General features: G+C 41.2%; 1 protein-coding gene across 3 annotated transcripts; it reads right to left on the bottom strand.

Annotated features, from left to right (window-relative positions):
- Positions 1-18,725: 18,725 nt before the first annotated feature.
- Positions 18,726-22,553, bottom strand: LOC104214747 (serine/arginine-rich splicing factor RS41-like). Of its 3 annotated transcripts, XM_009764456.2 has the most exons (7): positions 22,414-22,553; positions 22,251-22,308; positions 21,536-21,658; positions 20,542-20,654; positions 20,176-20,414; positions 19,161-19,424; positions 18,726-19,016 (listed from the first exon to the last, which is right to left on the bottom strand). In XM_009764456.2, the coding sequence occupies exons 3-7, from the start codon at positions 21,639-21,641 to the stop codon at positions 18,980-18,982; spliced, it is 759 nt and encodes a 252-aa protein (XP_009762758.1). In that variant the 5' UTR covers positions 21,642-21,658; positions 22,251-22,308; positions 22,414-22,553; the 3' UTR covers positions 18,726-18,979. The 3 variants fall into 3 exon arrangements, with proteins under 3 accessions (XP_009762758.1, XP_009762760.1, XP_009762761.1); XM_009764458.2 differs by lacking the exon at positions 22,251-22,308 and having other exon boundaries at positions 22,358-22,545; XM_009764459.2 differs by lacking the exons at positions 22,251-22,308; positions 22,414-22,553 and adding an exon at positions 20,779-21,089 and having other exon boundaries at positions 21,536-21,652.
- Positions 22,554-22,852: the final 299 nt, after the last annotated feature.

Below are 22,852 nucleotides of genomic sequence, written 5' to 3'. Positions count from 1 at the left end.
ATATGGCGAAAGCTTTTGGTTCAGGGTAGGAAATGTTTGGTCAAGGTAGGTTTCATCTTCCCTTAAGCACTTCATTTGCTTCATTTTAGCACACATTCTCTTGACTTTTTGAGTCATCAACTTCTTTTTTAGGGGTTAGAGAGACACACTGTCACTCTTTCTTGTTCAGTTCACACCTTTTTCTCCTTTCTCAACTTTTCACACCTTTCATCTCTTTACTTTTATTGAATCCCTTAATTTAATTTAATTTTTTCTACATTGATTATTTTTTTTGACTTTTTAATTTTCTTTCTTTTTCATTGCCTTTCCTTTTCTTCATTTTGTACCTTGTTTACCACTTTGTTGCATTTCTCGTCTCTCCCCCCAAACTTATGCTTTTGCCTTGTGCCAAGGAAGGATAGGGTGCCAAGAGAGGGTCTTTTTTGAACGGATAAAGGCATGTATTATGGTTTTTTTGAAAGAAAAAGGGCTATGGCTCAAAAGGGTTGACTAGGGATATTATCATTGATAGACTATGGAAGTTTTCAAGACATCATTCCGATCAAGGAGAGCCTATAATCACATCTCAAGTCAAAATACACGTAGAATTTCGCCTAGACAAACATTCAGGGCAAGTTCTAGACTAATAGCTCGGGACTTAGACTTGCAATTCAAATTCTCACCACACAAGCTATAGGATTGCTAAAGAAACAGAGTCGGGGGCCCACAACAACCTTAGCTAAGATTTGAGCAACACGAATGGTCCCGAAAAACCACTTGATTATTATCGACCAACACAAGAGTCTCAAGGTCACAACTTTCACCATCCTATACACAACAATTTGTTTTTGACCATAGGATCAAAGGCAAATATGTTAGGCCGAAGTGAAGCTTTGCTTGATGCACCCTTACTAACTAGCTACTATTTACACAAAAAGCAAAAAAAAGGACTCAAACCCTTAAGAAGGTTGTCATCACATCCATCATCGGGAAGAGCCACCCAGTTCACATAAATTCTACCTTTGGAAATAATCGTGGCATTAAGAAAACCAAAGGCTTATTGAATGCAAAACTCAAAATAAGAAGCTATCAAAATGAAATAAGAAGCTATAAAAGAGAAAATGCAAAAAATAGAATGAATATGTACAAGAGGGGATTTAGATGAATATACATAAGCGGGAATGAATATACACATCAAAAAGTAACTTTATATATAGACCAAAGTTGAAAAGTACGAAAAGTGAACTAAAATGGTAAAATTATGTACATACCAAAATTAAAAAGAAAGCATAATAAAGAGAAAATAATGCCATATATACAACCCAAATCACCCTAATAGGGCTACCCCCTCAAATGAGAGCTAGCATTGTCCTCAATGCTAACTAACCAAAAATAGCTCAAAATAAAAGATAGAGAGTAAAAAGAAACTCCATATTGGCCCTCCGTCTGCATAAGATCATGAGTCTTTGTCCCTAGGTCCTCAGACTGCTCGGGAATCTATGACTGGCTCCCTGTAATCTGTGTCTCCACTGGGACCTGGGTCTGTACTGGGTCCTAGGCCTGCACTAGGGCCTGAGGCTGGCTAGAGGAACCTCCTTGCGGCTCCTCCAACTCTATCACAGCATCATCAGCACGGGAAATCACCCTTTTCTTCTTTGATGGCCTCTCAGTCTCCTACTCCAGCTCAGGCTGGGCTGCTGGAGCTGGGTCATGCAATAAAAGGTCCAAAGGCAAGTTATCGGCCTTCAATTTCTCCACCTCCACACTCAACTCTTTCACCGACTCCTTGGATGCCCGAGTCTTTCTCAATTTCTTTGTTTCTTTGGCCAACTCCTTCAATGCTTTCCCATGTGAACCCACATCGTCCAATATTAATTGCTGGTTCTCCAGGAGCTTCTTCTGGTTCTCCAAAAGCTCCTTGAGAGTGTCCTCCACTGACTGTGGGACCTGTGGCTGAGAAGGTGTAGACTGGGCTGCCACCGAAGTAGAAAGTACAAACAACTTAGAAGTGGTTGCCTGCATCCAGTTGTTGATACTGGCAAGGGTCTGGCTCAAGCGGTGGGCAGTCAAAGGATATGCTGCGGATAAGGGGATATCTGGAACTGTAGAAGTGGAGGGTCCTGGGGCCATGTCTGGGGTGGCTAAAGGAGGCTGAATAGGAGCCACTACTACTACTGGCTCTTCAGACTGGCCAGTAGAAGCAGTGGATTTGCCTTTAGGATCTTTTCCTTTGGGGTTGTCATCACCCTATAGGATGTACCAGGAAAAGGGTGCCTTCGGCTTCACCTTCACATCAAATCTCCTTTTTTCTACATCCCGATCCTCAAAGTACATAGTCAGGAAATTTAGGAAGGGGTAGGATCTGTCACCTTCATTCACCACCCGTGTAATCACCCTGGACATAACATTCTCGATGTTAATCGGGTACCCCGCCATGATATATGCCACCAAAATAGCTCGGGAGATAGGAAAAAAGTTCTCATGAGTGGTGGGGTCTAGCCTACTACACACAAATGTCTCCCACCCTTTCGCCTTGAAGTTCAGGGTTCTCCTCAAATTTTTTACTTCCGATGTCAACCATGCTGGGTGGTACCTGGGATTTCCAAGTACTCTGCTAACCATGGACGGGCATCCTCCCCCAAAGCTACCTTCTCTAAGTACAATGTCTCATCCTCCTCCGGGAAGCCCAGGTAGTCATTGATCGTTTTTTCATCAAACATTATTTTCAAATTTCGCACCTTAGTCACTGTAGTGCCCTTTTTTATGTGGGCAACATTGGAGTAGAACTCCTTGACTAAGTGCTCATTGGCATCCTCCACGTGTCCTATGAAATAGTCCCAGTCTACTCTCTCTCTAAATTGCCTCAGCACATTGTGGTTGTGAGGTAAAAGGTCCTTTGTAATGAATTTCCGCTCACGTATCAACTTCCTCTCAGGCCACTATTCTCTAAACTTGTGGTAGGTCACTTCACTCACAAATCTATCTTGCCATGCTTTCGGTTTCTTGGTTCTCTCTACTCCTCCTACTTGGGGCTCACCCCCTCCTTATTCTTCTACGAAATTCTCACCGGGTAGAAGAGGCACTGTCACTGCCCGCAGCTGAGCCCTCAGGCAACTCAGAAGAAATTTGCACTGACGCTTGGGCAATAGGAAAGCTCAGAGGTATATCTCTCAATCTGTTCCTCTCCCGTCAATCAGGAATATATTCTGGCATGGAGTCTGAGTCGGATGCCTCCCGAGAGGGCACATACTCACTCCCCGAATGGGAAAAAGCTCTATCAGCAGCCCTTATTGTCTTCCAGGTATCTTTGATGGTCTGCCGGACTTGTGGGGTCAATCTGATCTTGCCTCATCCCCTATACCGGGAGGTATCTCCTTTGCCTTTCTATTTATCATTTCTGCCTCGTGATTTTACCATTATTTGCAAGGAACATTCAGTTGAAGCTTGTTAGTATCAAAAGAATCAGTGAAAAATATAATTGCAGGAAACAGAAGAAAACAGTTGCAGACAATAGACTGCGGTCTGCACAAAATGCAGTGCAGCTGCAACAGACCGCAAAAAATGGCACCGCGGTCCGCATTGAGGTGGGGGTCAGACTATCCACTCTCTGATAAAGGCCACTGCGGACCGCACAAAATGGTACCGCGTTCCGCATTAAGGCACCTCGGACCGCACAAAATCTATAACAGTCGCGGTTCTCAAGTCTCAACTTTCAGAAGTTTCACCAACGCGGTCCGCACAAAATGGCATTGCGGACCGCGGAGAAGCACCGCAGATCGCAATAAATCCACTACGGTCCGCGGTAAGTTATACCCAGCAACACCAACCTAGGGTTTCAATTTTCTTTACATTTTTAGTCTAATTTTCACCTATTATTGATCCCGTAGGTGTTCAATCAGTATTTTTAACTAATTAATCCTAATTTAAACAACTTATGAAACCCTAAGCTAAAAAAATTAAAGAAATAGAGGAGAAGAAACGTAGAACTAACAATTTAAAGGAAAATAAAACATATTTAAAAGATAGGGAAAGATTAAATGAGATGCAATGTAAAAGAATAAGACTCAACAATTGAATCCGAACAGCTAGGCGTGATGAACAGTACTTTTTTTTACTATTGAGAGCAAAGGATCGAAAAGTATGAAATGAGGGCCTGAGGTCCTATTTATAGAAAATGAACCTGGGACCCTCGGTACCTACCCACAGCGGACTGCACAAAATAGCATCACGGTACTCAAAAGTCAGAGGCATTGGGACAATGTCCACTACGGACCGCAAGAAATGATTCGCGACCGCAGTGGTCCACTGCGGAGCGCACAAAATGCATTGCGACCGCGGTGTCAAACTTCAGAGAACCCCCCTTTTTGACCAATCCACTCTGCAGACCGCATTGAAATGTTGCCCCCGCACTAAGGCCTTTGCGGCCGCACAAAATGCAATGCAGCCGCAGTGCAAACCATAGAAAGTGCACATTTTTTTCCAACTTGGTCCTGCACTGCATCAAAACAATCCTACACACATCTCACAACCAGTTAGTCCAAAAGTAAATCCTACACTAAAAATAAAATCAAAGACAAACAAAAAGAAAGACACATGGGTTGCCTCCCAAGTAGCACATGATTTAACGTCGTGGCACGACACAGGTTACCATAAAATCACTTTAGATGGAGCAGTGCCACCACGTGGCTGTCATCAATTTTGCCCAGGTAGTGCTTGACCCTGTGCCCATTAATTCTGAAAACCTTCCCATTTTTGTTCTTCAAGTCAAGTGCACCAAACGGAATCACAAACACCACTTCAAAAGGTCCACTCTATTTCGACTTAAGCTTTCCCAGAAACAAACGTAACCGAGAATTGAACAAGAGAACCAAATCTCCACTTTGAACTCCTTGCCACGAGCATATTTATCATGAAGGTACTTCATCTTGTCCTTGTACAAGGCGAACTGGAGTAGGCATGGAATCAGAATTCATCAAGTTCATTAAGCTGCTCCACATGAAGATTTGCTGCCACATCCCATTCAAGATTCAGCTTCCTCAAAGCCCACATAGCCTTGTGCTCTAACTCAACCGGTAGATGGCAAGCTTTCGCAAACATCAACCGATACAGAGACATACCAATCGGAGTCTTGTAAGCAGTCCTATAAGCCCATAGAGCATCATCCAACTTCTTTGACCAATCGATCCTATTTGCATTGACTGTCTTTGACAATATACTCTTGATTTACCTGTTTAAGACTTCAACTTGGCCACTCGCCTGAGGGTGATAAAGAGTAAAAACTTTGTGATTGACACCATACTTTGCAAGCAAAGTGTCAAAACCTCTATTACAAAAATGAGACCCCCCATCACTTATGATTGCACGAGGAGTGCCAAACCTTGTAAAAATGTTCTTCTTGAGAAACGCAACAACACTCCGGGCCTCATTGTTGGGTAAAGCCACGGCCTCAACCCACTTTGAAACATAGTCAACCGCCATAAGAATGTATGTGTTCTCACATGAGCTAACAAACGGGCCCATAAAATCAATGCCCTATACAAAAAAAATATCAACTTCAAGAATGGTATTGAGAGGCATCTCATCTTTCTTCGAAATTCCACCCGCTCTTTGACATTCGTCGCATCTCTTCACAAGTTCACTTGCATCTTTATACAAAGTTGGGACATTAAACCCATAACTAAGAACTTTTGAAGCCGTCCTTGCCCCGCCATGATGGCCACCATATGGAGAGGAATGACAAGCCTCTAAGATACTCAACTACTCCTCCTCCAGGACACACCTTCGGATCCCACCATCCTTGTAGATCTTGAAAAAGTATGGCTCATCTCAATAGAAGTCCAAACTATCCTGTTTGAGCTTCTTCCTTTGGTTAGAAGAGAGCTCACACGGGATTATACCAGTCACAAGAAAATTAGCAACATCCACAAACCATGGCATACCATTCACTAATACCAAAAGGAGTTGCTCATCGGGAAATGAATCATTGATCTTAGGCCATCAGGAGGCCTTCCCTCCTCCTCCAAGCTGGATAAGTGGTCCGCCACTTGGTTTTCACTACCCTTCAGGTCCACAATCTCCAAATCAAACTCTTGAAGTAACAAGACCCATCGCATCAGTCTAGCTTTGGAATCCTTCTTCGTCATCAAGTACCGGAGTGCGGCATGATCTGTATGAACTATGACCTTGGCACCCATGAGATACGGCCGAAATTTCTCCATCGTGAACATAATAGCCAAAAGCTCTTTCTTAGTCACCGTGTAGTTCACTTGAGCATCATTCATTTTCTTGCTCGCATAGTACATCGGATGAAATATTTTGTTCACTCTTTGACCCAAGACCGCCCCAACCGTAATATCACTCGCATCACACATAAGCTCGAAAGGCAAGCTTCAATTGGGTGCGGTAATAATAGGAGTGGTGGTCAACTTGTGCTTGAGAAGTTCAAAGGCTTGTATATATCTCTCACCGAACACGAACTTGGCATCTTTTTCCAATAACTTGCATAAGGGATTCACTACCTTCGAAAAGTCTTTGATAAATCTCCGGTAGAACCCTGTATGCCCAAGAAAACTTCTAACTCCCTTGACAGAGGTAGGGGAGGGAGCTTTGAAATCACATCAATTTTTGTTTTATCCACCTCTATACCATGCTTTGAAATTTTATGCCCAAGAACTATGCCCTCCTCAACCATGAAGTGCCATTTCTCCCAATTAAGAACAATATTGGTTTCTTCACAACGGGCCAACACTCTATCAAGATTTTTCAAATATTCATCAAACGAGTCACCCACAACACTAAAGTTGTCCATGAACACCTCCAAAATATCTTCCACCATGTCGGTGAAAATGGCCATAATACACCGCTGAAATGTAGTTGGTGTATTACACAATTCAAAAGGCATCCTAGAAAAGGCAAAGGTGCCATATAGACAAGTGAAGGTGGTATTCTCCTGATCTTCCGAAGTAATCAAGATTTGGTTGTACCCAGAATACCCATCCAAGAAACAGTAGAAGGAATGCCTAGTAAGTCAGTCTAGCATCTCATCCAGAAAAGGCAATGGAAAGTGATCCTTGCGGGTCACTTTATTCAACTTGTGGTAGTTCATGCATACCCTCCACATGATGACAGTCCTTGTTGGAATCAACTCATTTTGCGAATTTGTAACCACGGTCATACCACCCTTCTTCGGCACACATTGCACCAGCAAAGTCCAAGAGCTATCAGAGATAGGGTATAAAACCCCGGCATCCAACCACTTGATCACCTCCTTTTTCACAACTTCTTGCATTGCCTTGTTCAACCTCCTTTGATGTTCCAAGGAGGGCTTTGCATCATTTTCCAGAATAATCTTGTGCATACAGAATGTGGGGATTATCCCCCGAATATCAGTTAAGGTCCATCCAATTACCTTCTTCCGCTTTTGGAGCACCGCTAATATGGAATCAACCTATATGTTAGTAAGACAAGAGGAAAGAATAACTTGCAAAGTTGAACTAGGGCCTAAGAACTCATACGTGAGGTATGGAGGCAACGACTTCAACTCCAACACCAGAGGTTCCTCGATTGAAGGTTTTGTTGGTGGAGTCTTCCTATTCTCAAGATCCAAAGAGAGTTTCCTAGGCTCATAAGAGTAAGAGCCCATTCTATGTAAAGCATTCACGCACTCCACTTGGCCTTCATCCTCATTTACATCAAGATTCAACAATACTGCCTCTAAAGGTCCTCCACATTGATCATTGCACTAGTATCATCAACTATCACTACTGTGACAAGGTCCATAAAGGAGCACACCTCAGAATTGTTGGGCTGCTTCATTGACTTGCACACATGAAAGACCATTTTCTTATCACCCACCCGGAAGGTGAGTTCCCTTGCTTCCACATAAACTAAGACCTTCCCAGTAGCAAGGAAAGGTCTTCCCAATATGATTGGAACCTCATAATCTACCTCACAATCCAAGATCACAAAATCAACTAGCAAGATAAATTTGTCCACCCGGATAACAACATCATTAATGATACCCAATGGTCTCTTCATAGTTCTATCCGTCATTTGCAATCTCATGGAAGTCGGCCTCGGTTTCCCAATATCCAAAGTCTTGAAAACTGAGTAGGGCATCAAGTTGATACTTACCCCCAAATCACATAGAGCTTTTGCAAAGTCTGCACTCCCAATAGTGCAAGGAATGGTGAAAGTACTGGGATCTTCTAGCTTCGAGGCCATTGAGTACACTATTGCACTAACTTGGTGGGTCATATTGATAGTTTCACAATCCATGAATCTTTTCTTTGTCATCAAGTCCTTCATGAACTCAGCATAACCCGACATTTGCTCTAGAGCCTCCACCAAAGGCACATTAATGGATAAGCTCTTCATCATGTCAATAAACTTCTTAATCTGATTCTCATTTTTCTACTTCGTGAGCCTTTGAGGATAAGGTGGAGGTGGCCTTGGTAAAAGAGCCTTGGATTTACGCACAACCCTTTTCGGCATGTCTATTATGTGTTCCCTAGACGGGTTCATGTCATTTTGAGTCTCCACCTCAGCATCTTGAATATCAATCCTCACTTCCTCATTCACGTTCTCATCAATCACATTTTCAATTACCAAAGGGACCTCATTCTCTTGCAACTCAACTTCATCACTCAAAATTTCTTTTTGTTTGGAGGCATTCACATCACCGCTTCTTCTACTTTTTGTAGTTACCACCATAACATGATTATTCCCACCTTTCGGATTAACTACAGTATCACTTGGTAGAGCCCCCTTAGGGCAAGTATTCAAGGATTGTGAGATTTGGCCTAATTGAACCTCCAAGTTTCTGATGGAAGTATTGTGGGAAGCCAACTGAGCATCAGAATCCGCATTCTTTTTCAGCATCTGTTCAAACATCATTTTAATTCTCCCCATTTCATTGTTGGAAGAACTAGGACCTTGGGATGGAAATGGGGTGGATTGTTCGATTGTTGATACATTGGGGGCCTCTAAAAGCCTTGCCCCCGATTTCCTTGATTGTCATTATTCCAACTACCCTAATTGTTGTTACTACCCCAGTTGTTGTTGTTTCCATTCCAATTACCCTGATTGTTCTGATTGCTCCAATTGGAATTTTAGTTGTTGTTCCCCTAATTACTATTCCCTTGTTGTTGTTGATTGCCCCAATTGCCTTGGGGTCTTCATTGTTGTTGGTTGGAAGGATTGCCCCTTTGGCCCTGATAATTGTTCACGTATTGCACCTCTTCATTCTGCCCATCATAACCATCATCTTGAAATCCACCACAATCATTGTCATATTGATCCGAATTCCCTTAGTTCTATTGACCTCTTTGTCTTCTTTTGTTCACTAGCATGTTGACACCCTCCATAGCATTTACTTAGCGTGGATTTTGAACCTGCTGTAACTGCGCCTTTGCTAGTTGGTTCATTGTTATTGTCAGCTTTGCTATCACCTGCCCATGATCATGTAGCTCTTTGTGCAAGTAAGTGACCATGGGGTCACCCTATGGCACATTGGCTCTACCTTGCCAAGCGGAGGACGTGTCAGCCATCTCGTCAAGAATGTCACAAGCCTCATCATAAGACAACTTCATGAAATTACCCCTAGAAAGTTGGTTCACTATGCACTGATTTATTGTGTTAGTACCCCGATAGAATGTATGTTTTATCATTACCTCAGTCATATCATTGTTAGGGCATTCTTTTACCATGGTTCTGTATTTCTCCCATATCTCATGTAATGGTTCGGTGGGCTCCTGCTTGAAAGCTAAGATCTCATCCCTCAATGCTGCCATGTGCCCCGACGAGAAAAACTTTGCAATGAATTTATCCACCAACTCATCCCAAGTAGTGATGGAATGATTGGAAAGTCGCTTAAGCCAATCCAATGCTTTCCCTCTAAATGAGAAATGGAATAGTCTCAACCGAAGTGAATCCTCTAACACATTAGTTTGTTTGCTCCCCCTACAGGTATCCACGAAACCCTTGAGATGTTTGTAAGCATTCTAATTAAGAGCACATGTGAAATACCCTCGCTGCTCCAATAATGTCAGCATCACATTTGTAATTTGAAAATTGTCCGCCCAGATCCGGGTGGGATAATTGCACTAGCATATCCTTGGTTGGGAAGCACTCGAGCAGCCACTCTTGAAGATGGCGGGGGAGGGTCTGGAATATTATCATTGGCCTGTCGGCTTCTCCTTTGTCCTTGAGGTGCAATAGGAACCTCATCATCAATATTGTCATCTACCCCCCTCCCCCTCCCCCCGGCGGAAGATCTCCAAAAGGTGCATTGTTTGCTGCCATTTTGTACCCGAAGTTGCGACACACACAAATTAGTAACGCAGAAGGAAAGAAGAGCAATACACAAAACTATTTAGATAGATATCCAAAACCGTTAGCTCCCCGGCAACGATGCCAAAAAGTGATCGTAGCCAACCCTATGCCACTACGAAGTGGCGAGAGCGGTCGAAGCAGCTTTTACCCGAGATGGTCGAGATCGAATCCACAGGGAGCTAGAAGTGGGAATTGAATTCCCATCTAAACTAGAGATGTGTAGAGCTCTTAATTACTCTTCCAATCATCTTTTGGGCAGATATTACTTCTAATATTTATGCTAATAATAAGCTAAATTAAACTAAGAATGATTGCTTATAAGTTTTTCTAATTAGTTAAAGAGGCACTAAGGAAGTGACTTTCTCCTAGGTGAATACTTGATGGGATCTAAAGCCTAAGGCAAAGAAGTTATGTTGGGAATTGTGATATAGCCAATGCACGAAATTACTCACTCTATACCTCCTGGTAGTTTGAGTGACTTTTCCCTAATTGACTTTCTCAAGACCAATTAGGTGTCCAAATTGTTCGAGCAATATAGGCTCAAGTCGGGTATTACTATCTCTAGGTTTAACCCTTTAATTGGGGCTATCAATCTCTTAATTACACCCTAATTCCTTGTTGGATAGATTTTCCTAGACTCAAGTTCTCTTTCTCAAGAAGAACCCAAGTCAAATAGGCACAAATTAGTGTTTGCAACCACTAATTCAACATGGAAAACACAAATCAGTCCAAATATCAACTACCCATAAACATCTAAGCCTTAAATCAAAAGACCCATCAAATACCCACACTAGAGTTAAGCCACAACCCTAGCTAATGAGTCTAGCTACTCATAATAATGGAAGAAAACAAAGAAATAGATGAGGAATAACCCATAAGATTTAATTACAAGCTAATAATTAAAGATTCAATGATAAACCCACTATAAAATTACTCAAAATAATCAAAAACCAATGTTCACGTGCTCAGTTGAAAGTTAGATTACAAAAAAATGACCTAAAAATGGGAAAAGAAAGTATTTATACTAGGCCGAATTTTCTAGACAAAAAATACTCCTGCGAAGGTACTGCGGACCGCAAGAAATAGAGTGCGTCCGCGGTGAGGCTTTTTGGCTTTAAGCCTCTGCTCTCTGAACTTGGCCACCGCGGGCCGCATAAAATGCACCGCGGCCGCGGTGGCTTCAACTGCGGTCCGCACAAAAAGGACCGCGAACTGCATTAGCTTCCAACAGTTGAAATCCCATCTCTATGAATCTCTGCTCCGCGGACCGCATAAACTCGATTGCGGCCGCAGTGAGACTACTGCGGTCCGCACAAAATGGTTTGTGGCTGCAGTGCTTGAGCTTCCAAAATAGCACCTCTCTAAATCTCCTCACCGCGGACCACACTAAATGGGTTGCGACCGCGGTGAGATTGTTGCAATTGTGCTTTAGCTTGTTCTTGGTACTCGTGCATATTTCACTCCTTTTTGAGCTGTTTTTGGCTAATTGTCACCTTTTTTACCAAACCCTGCAAACAAGTACAACATGTAAGCCTTTGGGACTATTTTGTATTCATTTTTAATCAAAACTCAAGTAAAAAGGAGTATAAAATAAACTAGAATCCCTAGTTATCACCAGTTTCGGAGAGTGACTCTCGAAGAAATTCATGCTCGTGGCTTTGACCTCATGGCCGATATCAAGAATGTGAAAGTGCTAGAGGCCGAAGCCAAAACTTTGCTCTCTAATGATGATGACTCCGGGAGCACGAGCGGATCCGAGAGTGGAGAAGATGAAAATAAAGCTCCTAGGGAAGGTTAGGCACTTAGAATTTTTTTTTCTTTTTTGGATTTTTGTTTAAGACCCTGAGTGATCTTTGTAAATACTTTTGCATATATGATAGATCCTTTTTCTTTCCGATTTGTCTCTGTTTCGTGAAACTCTATTTCATTTTTGCGTTATGATAATTCTGATATTTTGTAGGACTTGTGAGAAATCTGACTCACTTTGTTGCCTTGTGAAAATTTTATTGAAATCGAATTGCTATAGTCTCCATAATCGAGTGAGTACTTGCTCGAACTCGAAGTAGAAAAAACTCTTAGGTTTTGGTTAAATGAGGGCGGGTCCTCGAGCTCAATAGTGTAATGGCCCTTAGGCTCTTGAATCGGGCTGATATGGCCTCAAAAGAGTGGCTTTTTCCCCTTTTCGGCTTAAATTTTTTAATCATATTCAAATTTGTTATGCCTTAGCATAAGATAAATTTGTACCCATTAGGATTCAGCGTTATCAAAAAACTTTACTATGTCTTAGCATAAGTTTGTTCGGGAGTTCAAACAATTTGATACCTCTTAATGTTTTCGAGGGCTGATGTTAACGAAACCCTATGTAAATATGCCAAGGGTAGCTCTTTTTTCAATCGGATTTATAAGAAGGCCTGTTTGTTTAAGGAATTCGGATGTCTCTGAACCGTGTTAGTTTGGTCATAGCCTTTAACTTGATATTTGGCCATTGGGCTTATTTCTCAATTATATTTCAAACTTGTTCGAAGTATCAGTCCCCGAGTGGGGTAGCCGTGGCCTATTAAATTGAGGATTACCTTTTTAAGGTCTTAATATTTTGAAGTTTGATAATTCAAGTATGTTGATTTTCGGATGATAGTCCCCGAATACGGGGTTAATTGCTCGAGCTTTAGTTGTGATTGGCTCTCGAACTAGTTTCCATAATATATCGTAAGTACGAAATTGTAAAGTAGAAATCTCACTAAGCCATGGAACATCTGATAAGGAAAAAATACTTCTTTCGATAGATCATTCATTCGTACATGTTTTGTCATTAGGGCTCGGGCAATCTACATGGGCACCATTCATTTGACCGTTTGGCCCTTTATAAAATTTTCCTATTGAGACCCTGTTGGCACGAAACTTCTTCCTTGAAAACATAACATCCGAGGGTGATGCCCCCAGTATTCGAGGTTGATTGTAAAGATTCCTCGGATACTGTTGAATTGTCCCCAGGTAGCACAAATAATTTTTGCCTCGTTAAAAACCTCGCCGGAAAAACCCATTTGGGACAAAAATAGATCTAAGGGGAAAAAAGTGCAACGCGTGCTTTAAAACCTGAAGTCTTTGTGTTGAAGAATTTCCCGTTGTCTTTGATCGAACACCTGTAATAGGTTAGAGTCAAATATAAATGAAAAAAGGGAGAGAGTCATACCTTAGCAATAGCATCATTTGAGGAGTGATATGTTCCAATTATTTGGTAGTTGTTCGCCATTCATCGTGCCAAGCTTGTAAGATCCCTTTCTGATGACACCAAGGACCTGATATGGTACTTCCCAATTTGGGCCGAGTTTCTCCTCGTTTGGATCTCGAGTGCTTAGGGTGACTTTTCTCAAAGCTAAGTCCCTTATTTTGAAGTGTCGAAGATTGGTTCTTCGATTATAATATCTTTCGATTCACTGTTTCTGGGCAGCCATTCGAACGAGGGCGGCTTCCCGTTTTTCGTCTAGCAATTCGAGGCTTGTTTTCATAGCCTCGTGATTTGATTCTTCCGTTGTGCATCGAAACCTGACACTTGGTTCCCCAACTTCGACCGGGATCAGAGCTTCGATGCCATATACTAAGGGGAATGGCGTTGCCCCTGTACTGGATTTTGTCATTATTTCTCTTCATTTCCCCTTAGCATCGTTCAACATTTTCTTTAAGTTTTGAATGATGATCTTGTTCATTGATTCGGCCTGTCCGTTCCCACTAGGATGATATTGCATCTATAATATCCTTTTTATTTTGTGATCTTCGAGGAACTTCGTCATTTTGCTATCGATAAATTATTTTCCATTGTCACACACTATCTCGGCAGGTATCCCGAATCGGCATACGATATGATCCCAGATGAAGTCTATAACTTCTTTCTCTCTGGCTTTCTCAAAAGCCTGTGCTTCAACTCATTTAGAGAAATAGTCAGTCATAAATAAAATGAATTTAGCTTTACTTGGGGTCGATGGCAGAGGACCAACTATGTCCACCCCTTATTTCATGAATGTCCACGGGGATAAGACTGAATGAAGTTGCTCTCCGGGTTGGTGGATCATCGGCACATGCCTTTGGCATTTGTCACATTTTCGAGCGAACTCATTAGTATCTTTTTCCATACTGTCCCAATAATACCCTGCTCTGATAATATTGTGAACCAGTGATTTGGCACTGGAATGGTTCCCATAAGTGCCCTCGTGAATTTCTCGTAGGACATAGTCGGCGTCTCCCGGACCCAAGCATATTGCCAACGGCCCATCGAACATCCTTCTACACAATGTTCCATCTTCGGCCAATGTAAATCGTGTATCTTTCGTTCGTAGAGTCATCGATTCTTTAGAGTCCGATGGAAGTTTTCCATTCTTCAGATAATCAATATATTTGTTCCTCCAATCCCAAGTTAGGCTTGTGGAGTTTATTTCAGTGTGGCCTTCTCCGACCATCGATTTTGAAAGTTGTACGATAGCCCCCAAGCTAATTTCATCATCTTCAACTAATGACCCTAAGTTTGCATGGGCATCGGCCTCACCATTCTGTTCTCGAGGTACATGCTGTGTGGTCCATTATTTGAACCGGCATAAGGTTACCTGCATTTTATCCAAGTACCTCTGCATTCGATCTTCTCGGACCTCGAAGGTTTTGTTGACCTGGTTAACCACGAGCTGGGAATCACACTTGGCCTCGATGATCTCAGCTCCTAAACTTTTAGCCAGTTCGAGACCTGCAATCGTGGCCTTATACTCGGCCTCATTGTTAATTAACTTAGGGGTTTTGATAGATTGTCTTATCGTATTGCCTGTGGGTGGCTTCAAAACGATGCCTAGACCGGACCCCTTGTGATTGTGACTATGGTGAGTTTAAATGTCGGACCCTGAAGGACATCGACCCCACCGACGATCATATGAATCACGTGTTGTTGTTCCTCCTGTTCATTTTTCCTATTTGCATCCCTGTCTTTGAAGTGATATTTTGCTTGGTCACTTAAGAATTCTCGAAGATGACCTTCGTTGAATAAACGAGCTACCTCCTCCCTTAATTATCTGTAGTCCTTGGTTATGTGACCATGGGTTCCATGGTACTTGCATATTTAATTCGGATTCCTTTGAGCTGGATCGGTTTGTAGGGGTCTGGGCCACCTAGTACCCTTGATTCGTCCAATGGCTGACACAATACTTGAAGCATCGATGCTGAAGTTGTATTCCAATACTCGTGGTGCTTCCTTAGTCTCGACGTGTTTATCGAAGCCATTCTTACTCATGAGCCCTCGAGAATTTTGACCTCGATCATTTCGAATGGGATTACGTCCCGGTCCATTGTTTCTTCGATCTGTAGTTGGTATTGATCTCTGTTCGATCGGGGCTCTATGTCGATGTCTCTTTGAATCCTGCCTTCGGATCTGTTTGGGTAAACATAATCGGATGGGGCTCCCAACTAATCATCCTCGACTTTGATCTTTGATTGGTATCGATTATGCACATCGGCCCAGGTCACCGCTGGATATTCAATCAAATTCTGCTTTAGTTAACGGGATGCTATCGATCTTCGCTCGTTCAAAGCCCAAGTAAAGGCTTGGACAGCCCAATCATCGGTAATCGGGAGTAGGTCCATGCATTCCATCTGAAATCGAGATACGAATTCCCTTAGCATTTCATTGTTCTTTTGTCTTACTTTGAAAAGGTTGGACTTCCTGGTCGCAACCTTTATGCTCTGGCGTGTGCCTTTATGAACGAATTGGCGAGCATGGTGAAAGAATCGATGGAATTGGGCAGCAAATTGTGGTACCATATCATTTCCCCCTTCGATAAAGTTTCTCCAAAAAATTTCAACAAAAAGGATTCTATCTCATCATCTTCTAAGTCATTTCCCTTTATTCCGCATGTGTACGAAGTGATGTGTTCATTAGGATTGGTGGTCCCATTGTACTTGGGGATGTCCGGCATACGGAACTTCTTAAGAATGGGTTTCGGAGCCGCAGTTTGAGGAAAAGGCTTCTGCACGAACTTCTTTGAATCCAAACCCTTTATGATCAGGGGTGCCCCCGGTATTTGATTAACTTGTGAGTTGTACGTTTCTACCTTTTATCATTAGCCTCGATCTTCTTCTCTCCTGATTCAATCCGTTTAGTGAGCTCCTCGAGCATCTTTATGATGGCGGGATCAGTTCCCGATCCATTATCATTCAATTTCTCCTGTACGGGTTCGACCCTATGAGCAACTTCCTGTGACATATCGAGTTCGATTCTGCTTGGGGCTCGATTCTGATTTTGAAGTTGCGCTATCGCGGCTTGCTAAGTTTGTAGCATGCCAAATACCATTCGAAGGCTAATTCCGCATTCTTCACCATTTTGCGCATTCTGATCTGCTATCCGGGCGTCTATGCGGATGCTATTTTTAGGGTCGGCGCTAAATCTCCACGAATGGCGACACGAGAATTGACATCTACCGGATCTACGGCCTGTAGTGCGTCGGGATTGATTGGAGGCACTCCGTTTCCCGGGGCGACTATGTGCTCGTTTTCGCCATGAAAACCAAGGCCAGTATCAGTGTGAGTGGGTACTGCTTGAGAGTTCGACATGTTGATTCCTGAAATCAAAAATACTCACAAGAACAAGCGTAAAAGCAGTGTGCATTATGACGGTTAAAATATTAAGCAATCACTATTATTCTTAGCCCCACGGTGGGCGCCAAATTGTTACCCTAAAAATCGAGTAACAATAAAACTTGTAATGTGGTTTTAAGGATACATAATTTCACTTAATACCAATTGATTAACTTAGAGATAAATGATGGGAATTGACAAGAATGTAAAACAAACCAATGCTTGGACAATGCCCTTGAGCTGATGAACCCTCGAGAGTAGTGAAGTAAGAACAGTTAAAGAGCAGTAAGTTGATGAGCAGAAGAAAGATTATATTGTCTTGATATTCGTGAATGTAAGGTGTTTACAGATGATGGGGATCCCCTTTATATACTAGAGGAATCCTAATTATAGTGCAATTCTAATTACAGAAGTAAATCTCATGATTGGTACAAATAACCGCCCTTGATTTGATCTGTTCCGACGCCGTGATCTTCAACCAATTATGGATATCTCGCCTTTCCGTTATTGTACTTCAGTCGAAATCGGTCATACTTAATCTCGATTGTTGATGGCCTCGGTCTCAACGGACACTTCGATCTTTAGACTCGATATTTCGTCTTCGAGCTCGGGTCTGATTCATTACGAAGCTACCCCGATGCAACTCCCTTATCTTGATCAAATAGTAAAATCGAGGGGGGGGGGCGATTTTGACCGTATACACTAATCACATGGAAGTCGTATGATTATCAGTTTAATAGTAAAAAAAATTTATGTCTGTTTTAGTTTTTTTTTTTTTTTACTATAGTTTCTAATTGTAACTCCTCAAAAAGATAGTACAAAAAATATTCGATATCAACCTAATACTCTCTTTGTCTTATTTTATTCGACATTACTTTTGGAGAGTCAAATACATGTATACTAAAAAAAAATCAAAATACTTTTGAATAATCAAATCATGATTGAGAATTAGATAATTTAACCCTTATATATGAAGTACGAGATTTTTTTCCCAAAGATGGAGCGTGCAAATTGTTCAACTCTCCCTAGATTTTGTTTCAACTCCACCATTAAAATGTAAGTATTTTAAAATTACTCCAATTAAATGCGACAAAACAAAAAGTAAAAAAGGAAAGCAACAGTTCGCTGTTGCAGTTCCAATCACGAAGTTACAAAGACTGCAGCAATTCAAATTCTAAGAACAGGGAAACAAAGACCTAGAAAGACCAGACCTAGAAAGACCACTGTATGGAGTCAACCAAGACGCGTGCGCCATTTTGGCTTGGCGTAGCCTGGACGGAACGCTGTCTTTTGTCGGTCACATTATTCAATGCTAATGCTTCTTTTGTCCTCTCTTACAATACACACACCTTTCAAATTTTATGTACTTTCTTTCTCATTTAATTCGGAATCAACCATCAATATTTCAATTCTTAATTAGGCAATGGCACGTAAACAATATCGACTCCGCTACATTACATACACAATCAACCACTCATTCATAAACCCCCACCACATTACATACACAATCAACTACTCAAAACAATAATAAATCAAGTCACTCCTTTATATTCAAGTCCGTTTTATTAGTGCGTACATGTTTGTGCGGGTCCAATGAATTAATTTAAGACAATACATCGTATAGTGATTCCACTTTATTCGAGTCTGATTCGTTAGCGCGCATGAGCACCTCCACCTAATTCAAATGTGAATATCATACTAAGCATGGCCACCGACATTCACAATGAGCAGATGGCTTACAGTACAGAAAAATAGAATGGAGGATTTTTTGAAAGCCATTCTTCTTTCGCCAAATACACCTCAGCCAATGCGACTGCAATGAGTAGAATTTTTAATATTTGTGCACACAACATACTCATTAGTCATTACGGAAATCAACATCAAACTAACATACACAATGGTACAAAGACATTATACATCTGCAGGTTGTAAAGCTACAAATTCCAGATGACAACGTGACCTACAGACAACATAAACAACTTCTAAACTAGCTTCTTGCTTGGAAGGTTTTCTTTTTCTTTTTCTTTTCGGGGTGATGAAATCTTGCTTGGAAGTTTTCTCCTCAAGATCGAGACCTCTCACGTGGCGGCGGTGAACGACTGCATTGGTAAAGATCATAACAAAATTAGTGTAATTGAAACCTTAGGACTATGAAAACAGCATGAATAAACCAACACAACCTACAAGACCTTCGGGGTTGGGGTGAGACGAAAGAATGAAAACAGAAAAGATTGTGAAGGGACCTGTGATATCTCTCATTGACAGGGCTTTCCGCTCGACGATATTCAGGACTTCCCCTGGTGCGAGGCCTTGAGTTTAGAAGTGCTCCATGCCCATAGTCAGGACTACCCCTATCCCTTCTATATGGGCTAGGCGAACGCCGACGGTCATAACCTCTCCTGCCAGGTGACATGTCACGGCCTCTTCTGTCAGGACTGCGACCATTTCTCTTGTCATCATCGTCTCGAATCGCAAATTCTACAGAAATAACTCGATCCATGAACTTGCTGTCAATTTAATCAAAAACCTCAAATTAGTAAAAATAAGACGCCATACAGTTTGAGTCATTTAAAATGAATTATAGTGTAAAACTGCAGCAGCCACGAAAAAGAGAAATGTAGTAATGGCATTAGGACAGCTTCAAGGCGTGTGCAACAAAAGGGCAGCGAGAATGAAAAGAAAGAGGCACCAGTGTAGTTCAATGGTTGAAGAAGTGGAAGACCATGAGAGACCAAAATTCAAATCCAACAGGGGTAAAAAGTTTAGGTGATTTTTTCAAATTTGCCTAAGCCTTGGTGGATAGAGTTACCCGGCATCGGTACTGGTGGATCCAGGTACCCTGCGGAATAGTCGAGCTGCCACAAGCTAATCCAAACACTACCTTAATCCCAAAGAAAAGAGAGTGGAAAGAAAGAGGATGATGAGAAAGGAGAAACAGAAAAAGAAAAAAAAAAGAGAAGAAAAAAGCTGCTTGTCTACTGATTTTCAATAATATCTCCCTAGATGGAAAAGAATATCTGCAGTTCAACTCCAGAAATAATTATCATCCCCATAGTGAAGGAAAAATTGACCCTTCAACATTTTGTGCATACACCGAGTCATTTCCCTGTCGAATTCACAGAGGTTAATTATGGTCATGTGAAATGGAGCACTCACTTAGCACGAGTAATCAAATTATCCAGCAACAATGATATGTATGATTCTAGCTATAAGAAAGTAAAGCAGAATACTCAAAAAAGGTCCTTTTAAACTGCTAACCTCATGTTTGTCGCTTCTAATGCTCTGCTAGCATCATCCTCAGATTCATACTGAACAAACGCGAAATTCCTTCTGATTCGAACATTTGATATTCTACCATAAGGCTCAAAATACCTCTCTATGTCCCTTGTCCGAGTATGAACTGGATCAAAGTTGATGACAAATAAAGTCTTGCAAGGTTTAGTATTTGCAGCAGGTTTCCTGGAGCTTTCAGGCCTCCTACTACCACCACGATCCTCCTGCAACATAATCTTAGTCAGGTCAGTTCCGCATATAACATCAAAGGGAAGTGCATATTTCCACACCAAACTGATGCTATAAATACTCTCTGCCAGGGTGCTGCAACTCCGCAATTCAACATCATACCTTAGTCCATTCTACACGAAGCCTGCGTCCTTTTTTACCAAACTCTATCCTGTCAAGTCTTCTAATTGCATCATCAGCATCACGCTCGTCCTCCATATAAATGAAAGCAAATCCTACAAAACCAAAAGCGCCATGAAATCAAACCAAAAAAATTCAGTAACATTTTTCATACATAAAGCTCAGTTAAGATGCCTCCTGCCAATATATGTCAGCACACTGCGACTAGATCAAACTTACCACCCAAAACCCCTCATGATTGAGGGGGGAAGGGGGGAAGGGGAAAGAAAAATCTGTATGAAGGAACTCAACAGCAGCCACTGGATCCGAGATGATCATGCTATCTATGTTGAAACATTTCAGGTATTGAGGACTGAGCAAGGTCATGAGGAATGCAAAAGGCAATGGTCTCAGTAAATTGTAGGATGGTAGAACCATGGCAGATCACATTTGTTCTTTCAGATAAACATAAGAGTATGTATCTTTGGCACAAGCCAAAAAAGAAACGCAGAGAACCCTTCATCCAGGAAGATCTAGGAATTCCAAGTATCCTGCGCGAAAGAAAATACTGAGATTGGGAGTTCAACTACACATTAACTTGTTTTTTCTCCAGATAAAACAAATTAGAGGGATAATTTCCATCAAGCAGAAAGAAGACAACAACTGCATCTTTATTTGATGCAATTCAATAAACATAAGTCATTTATCAGGAAAAGGAACCAAAGAACTTAACTTCCGTGGGAAAATACACACACACATATATATAGTGCAGAGAACTTAAAAAAGAAAAGAATAGATTCATTTTAAAAGTTAGCCGAGAACTTCTCTGCATAATCGTGGACTAGTCCTTCATCAGACATGATAGGCATCATGGAAACAAATGTTAACACACAGTTTACCTTAACGGCTTAACCCTTTCGGTTTCTATCTCTAAGAGATTACTTCCTTTCAAAGAATAACAAGAAAACAAATTAAGTCAAGAGAATGGTAGGTTTACCAGATTTCATATCCACCCTATCAACCTTCCCATATCTTCTGAAAAGCCGCTCAACATCTGACTGGCGAGCTTCAAACTCCAGATTGCCACAAAATATGGCCCTCATGTCAGGCAATTTTCCCCCTTCAGTGAAACAGATAGTGTAAGACAACTACTCGAGCGAAAGAGATATATGGAAAGCCATACATAATTCCTTTAACATGCAACAAAAACTCACGACATTTTACGTGTTAAGTCTTTCCTTATCCCTTTCCAGTAATAAACTCAGCCAAGTTATGCATTCACCACGTCGACAGAATTCAAATCAATAAAGCTACTATGACTACCTAGAATTCAGTTGCAAATATTGTACACTATACCATTCTTCAAACTATAAAGACACCAAACACTAACACTTTCAAGTTATCGAATTATATTTAATCAGTTTGATTGATGCTGTCGTTGAACTAATCAATTTCTTAATTATCGCTTTCTCTTATACTCCCTTGTTACCACTCTATATGAAACTTTTTTATTTAGCGATAGCTAAGATATCTCCCACTTTCAGTCTGGAAGATCCCCCAAATTAAGAAGCAAAAGAATTAAAGCAAAAAGGAAAAAATCACGAAACACTCTTTAACAGTGTTCAAAAAATAAAGTTACAAAATGCATGAAATTCATAGGCAGCAAAATGTAAGGGATCTGTGATATAAACGAACAGAAATGGAAATATTACCTGAAAATGGAACCTTTGCTTATTGGTGAAATTTAAAATTTTGCTCAAAAATAATGATCTGAAGATAGATAAAAATAAAAGGAAATTAATAAGCAAAGAGATCTAACCAAATTGTACTGCAAACTCCCCAATAAACCGAGAGAAGAGATTCGAAAAATCGTACCTTTGAAGCTTTTTTTTTCGCAGCCAAAGTAAAGGTAACTCGATTAGATTACGAGATTTTAGATCAATAGGGAAGCAAGATGTCAAACGACGTCGTCGGCTTGTTGAATTACGGGGTTCTTTCTTTATTTGGTCTGGGCTGCGCATAAGCTCATTCCTTCATGAATATTTATGTATATAAGAAATCCCGTGCACTACTACACTTTGAGACTGCTTGGCTAAGCTTATAAGCGGGTCAAACTGGCTTATAAATATTTTTTGGCTTATTTATGTGTTTGGTAAAATTAAAAGTGCTTATAAGTTAAGTGCTTATAAGTCAAAAATAAGCCAAAAGCCATAAGTTGGTCTCCCCCAACTTATCAAATTTCAACTTGTAAGCACTTTAAGTTTGACCAAAATATTTACTATTCTATCCCTAAAATACTTCTTTTTAAAACAAA

Source organism: Nicotiana sylvestris, chromosome 1 (assembly GCF_000393655.2).
Source record: "Nicotiana sylvestris chromosome 1, ASM39365v2, whole genome shotgun sequence".
NCBI lineage: Eukaryota > Viridiplantae > Streptophyta > Magnoliopsida > Solanales > Solanaceae > Nicotiana > Nicotiana sylvestris.
Note: the sequence above shows the minus strand (reverse complement) of the source record. Positions and strands in the feature narration are given on the sequence as shown.

Bases quoted from the DNA above. Each gene is read 5' to 3' on its own strand.
- LOC104214747 (XM_009764456.2), bottom strand. From the start codon at position 21,641: ATGAGGGCCATATTTTGTGGCAATCTGGAGTTTGAAGCTCGCCAGTCA. The intron at 19,425-20,175 runs GTTAGCAGTTTA...TTAAATTGACAG, and splicing joins TTAGAAGCGACAAACATGAG to CAAGTTCATGGATCGAGTTA. The intron at 19,017-19,160 runs GTCCCTTCACAA...TTACCAATGCAG, and splicing joins GTCAATGAGAGATATCACAG to TCGTTCACCGCCGCCACGTG.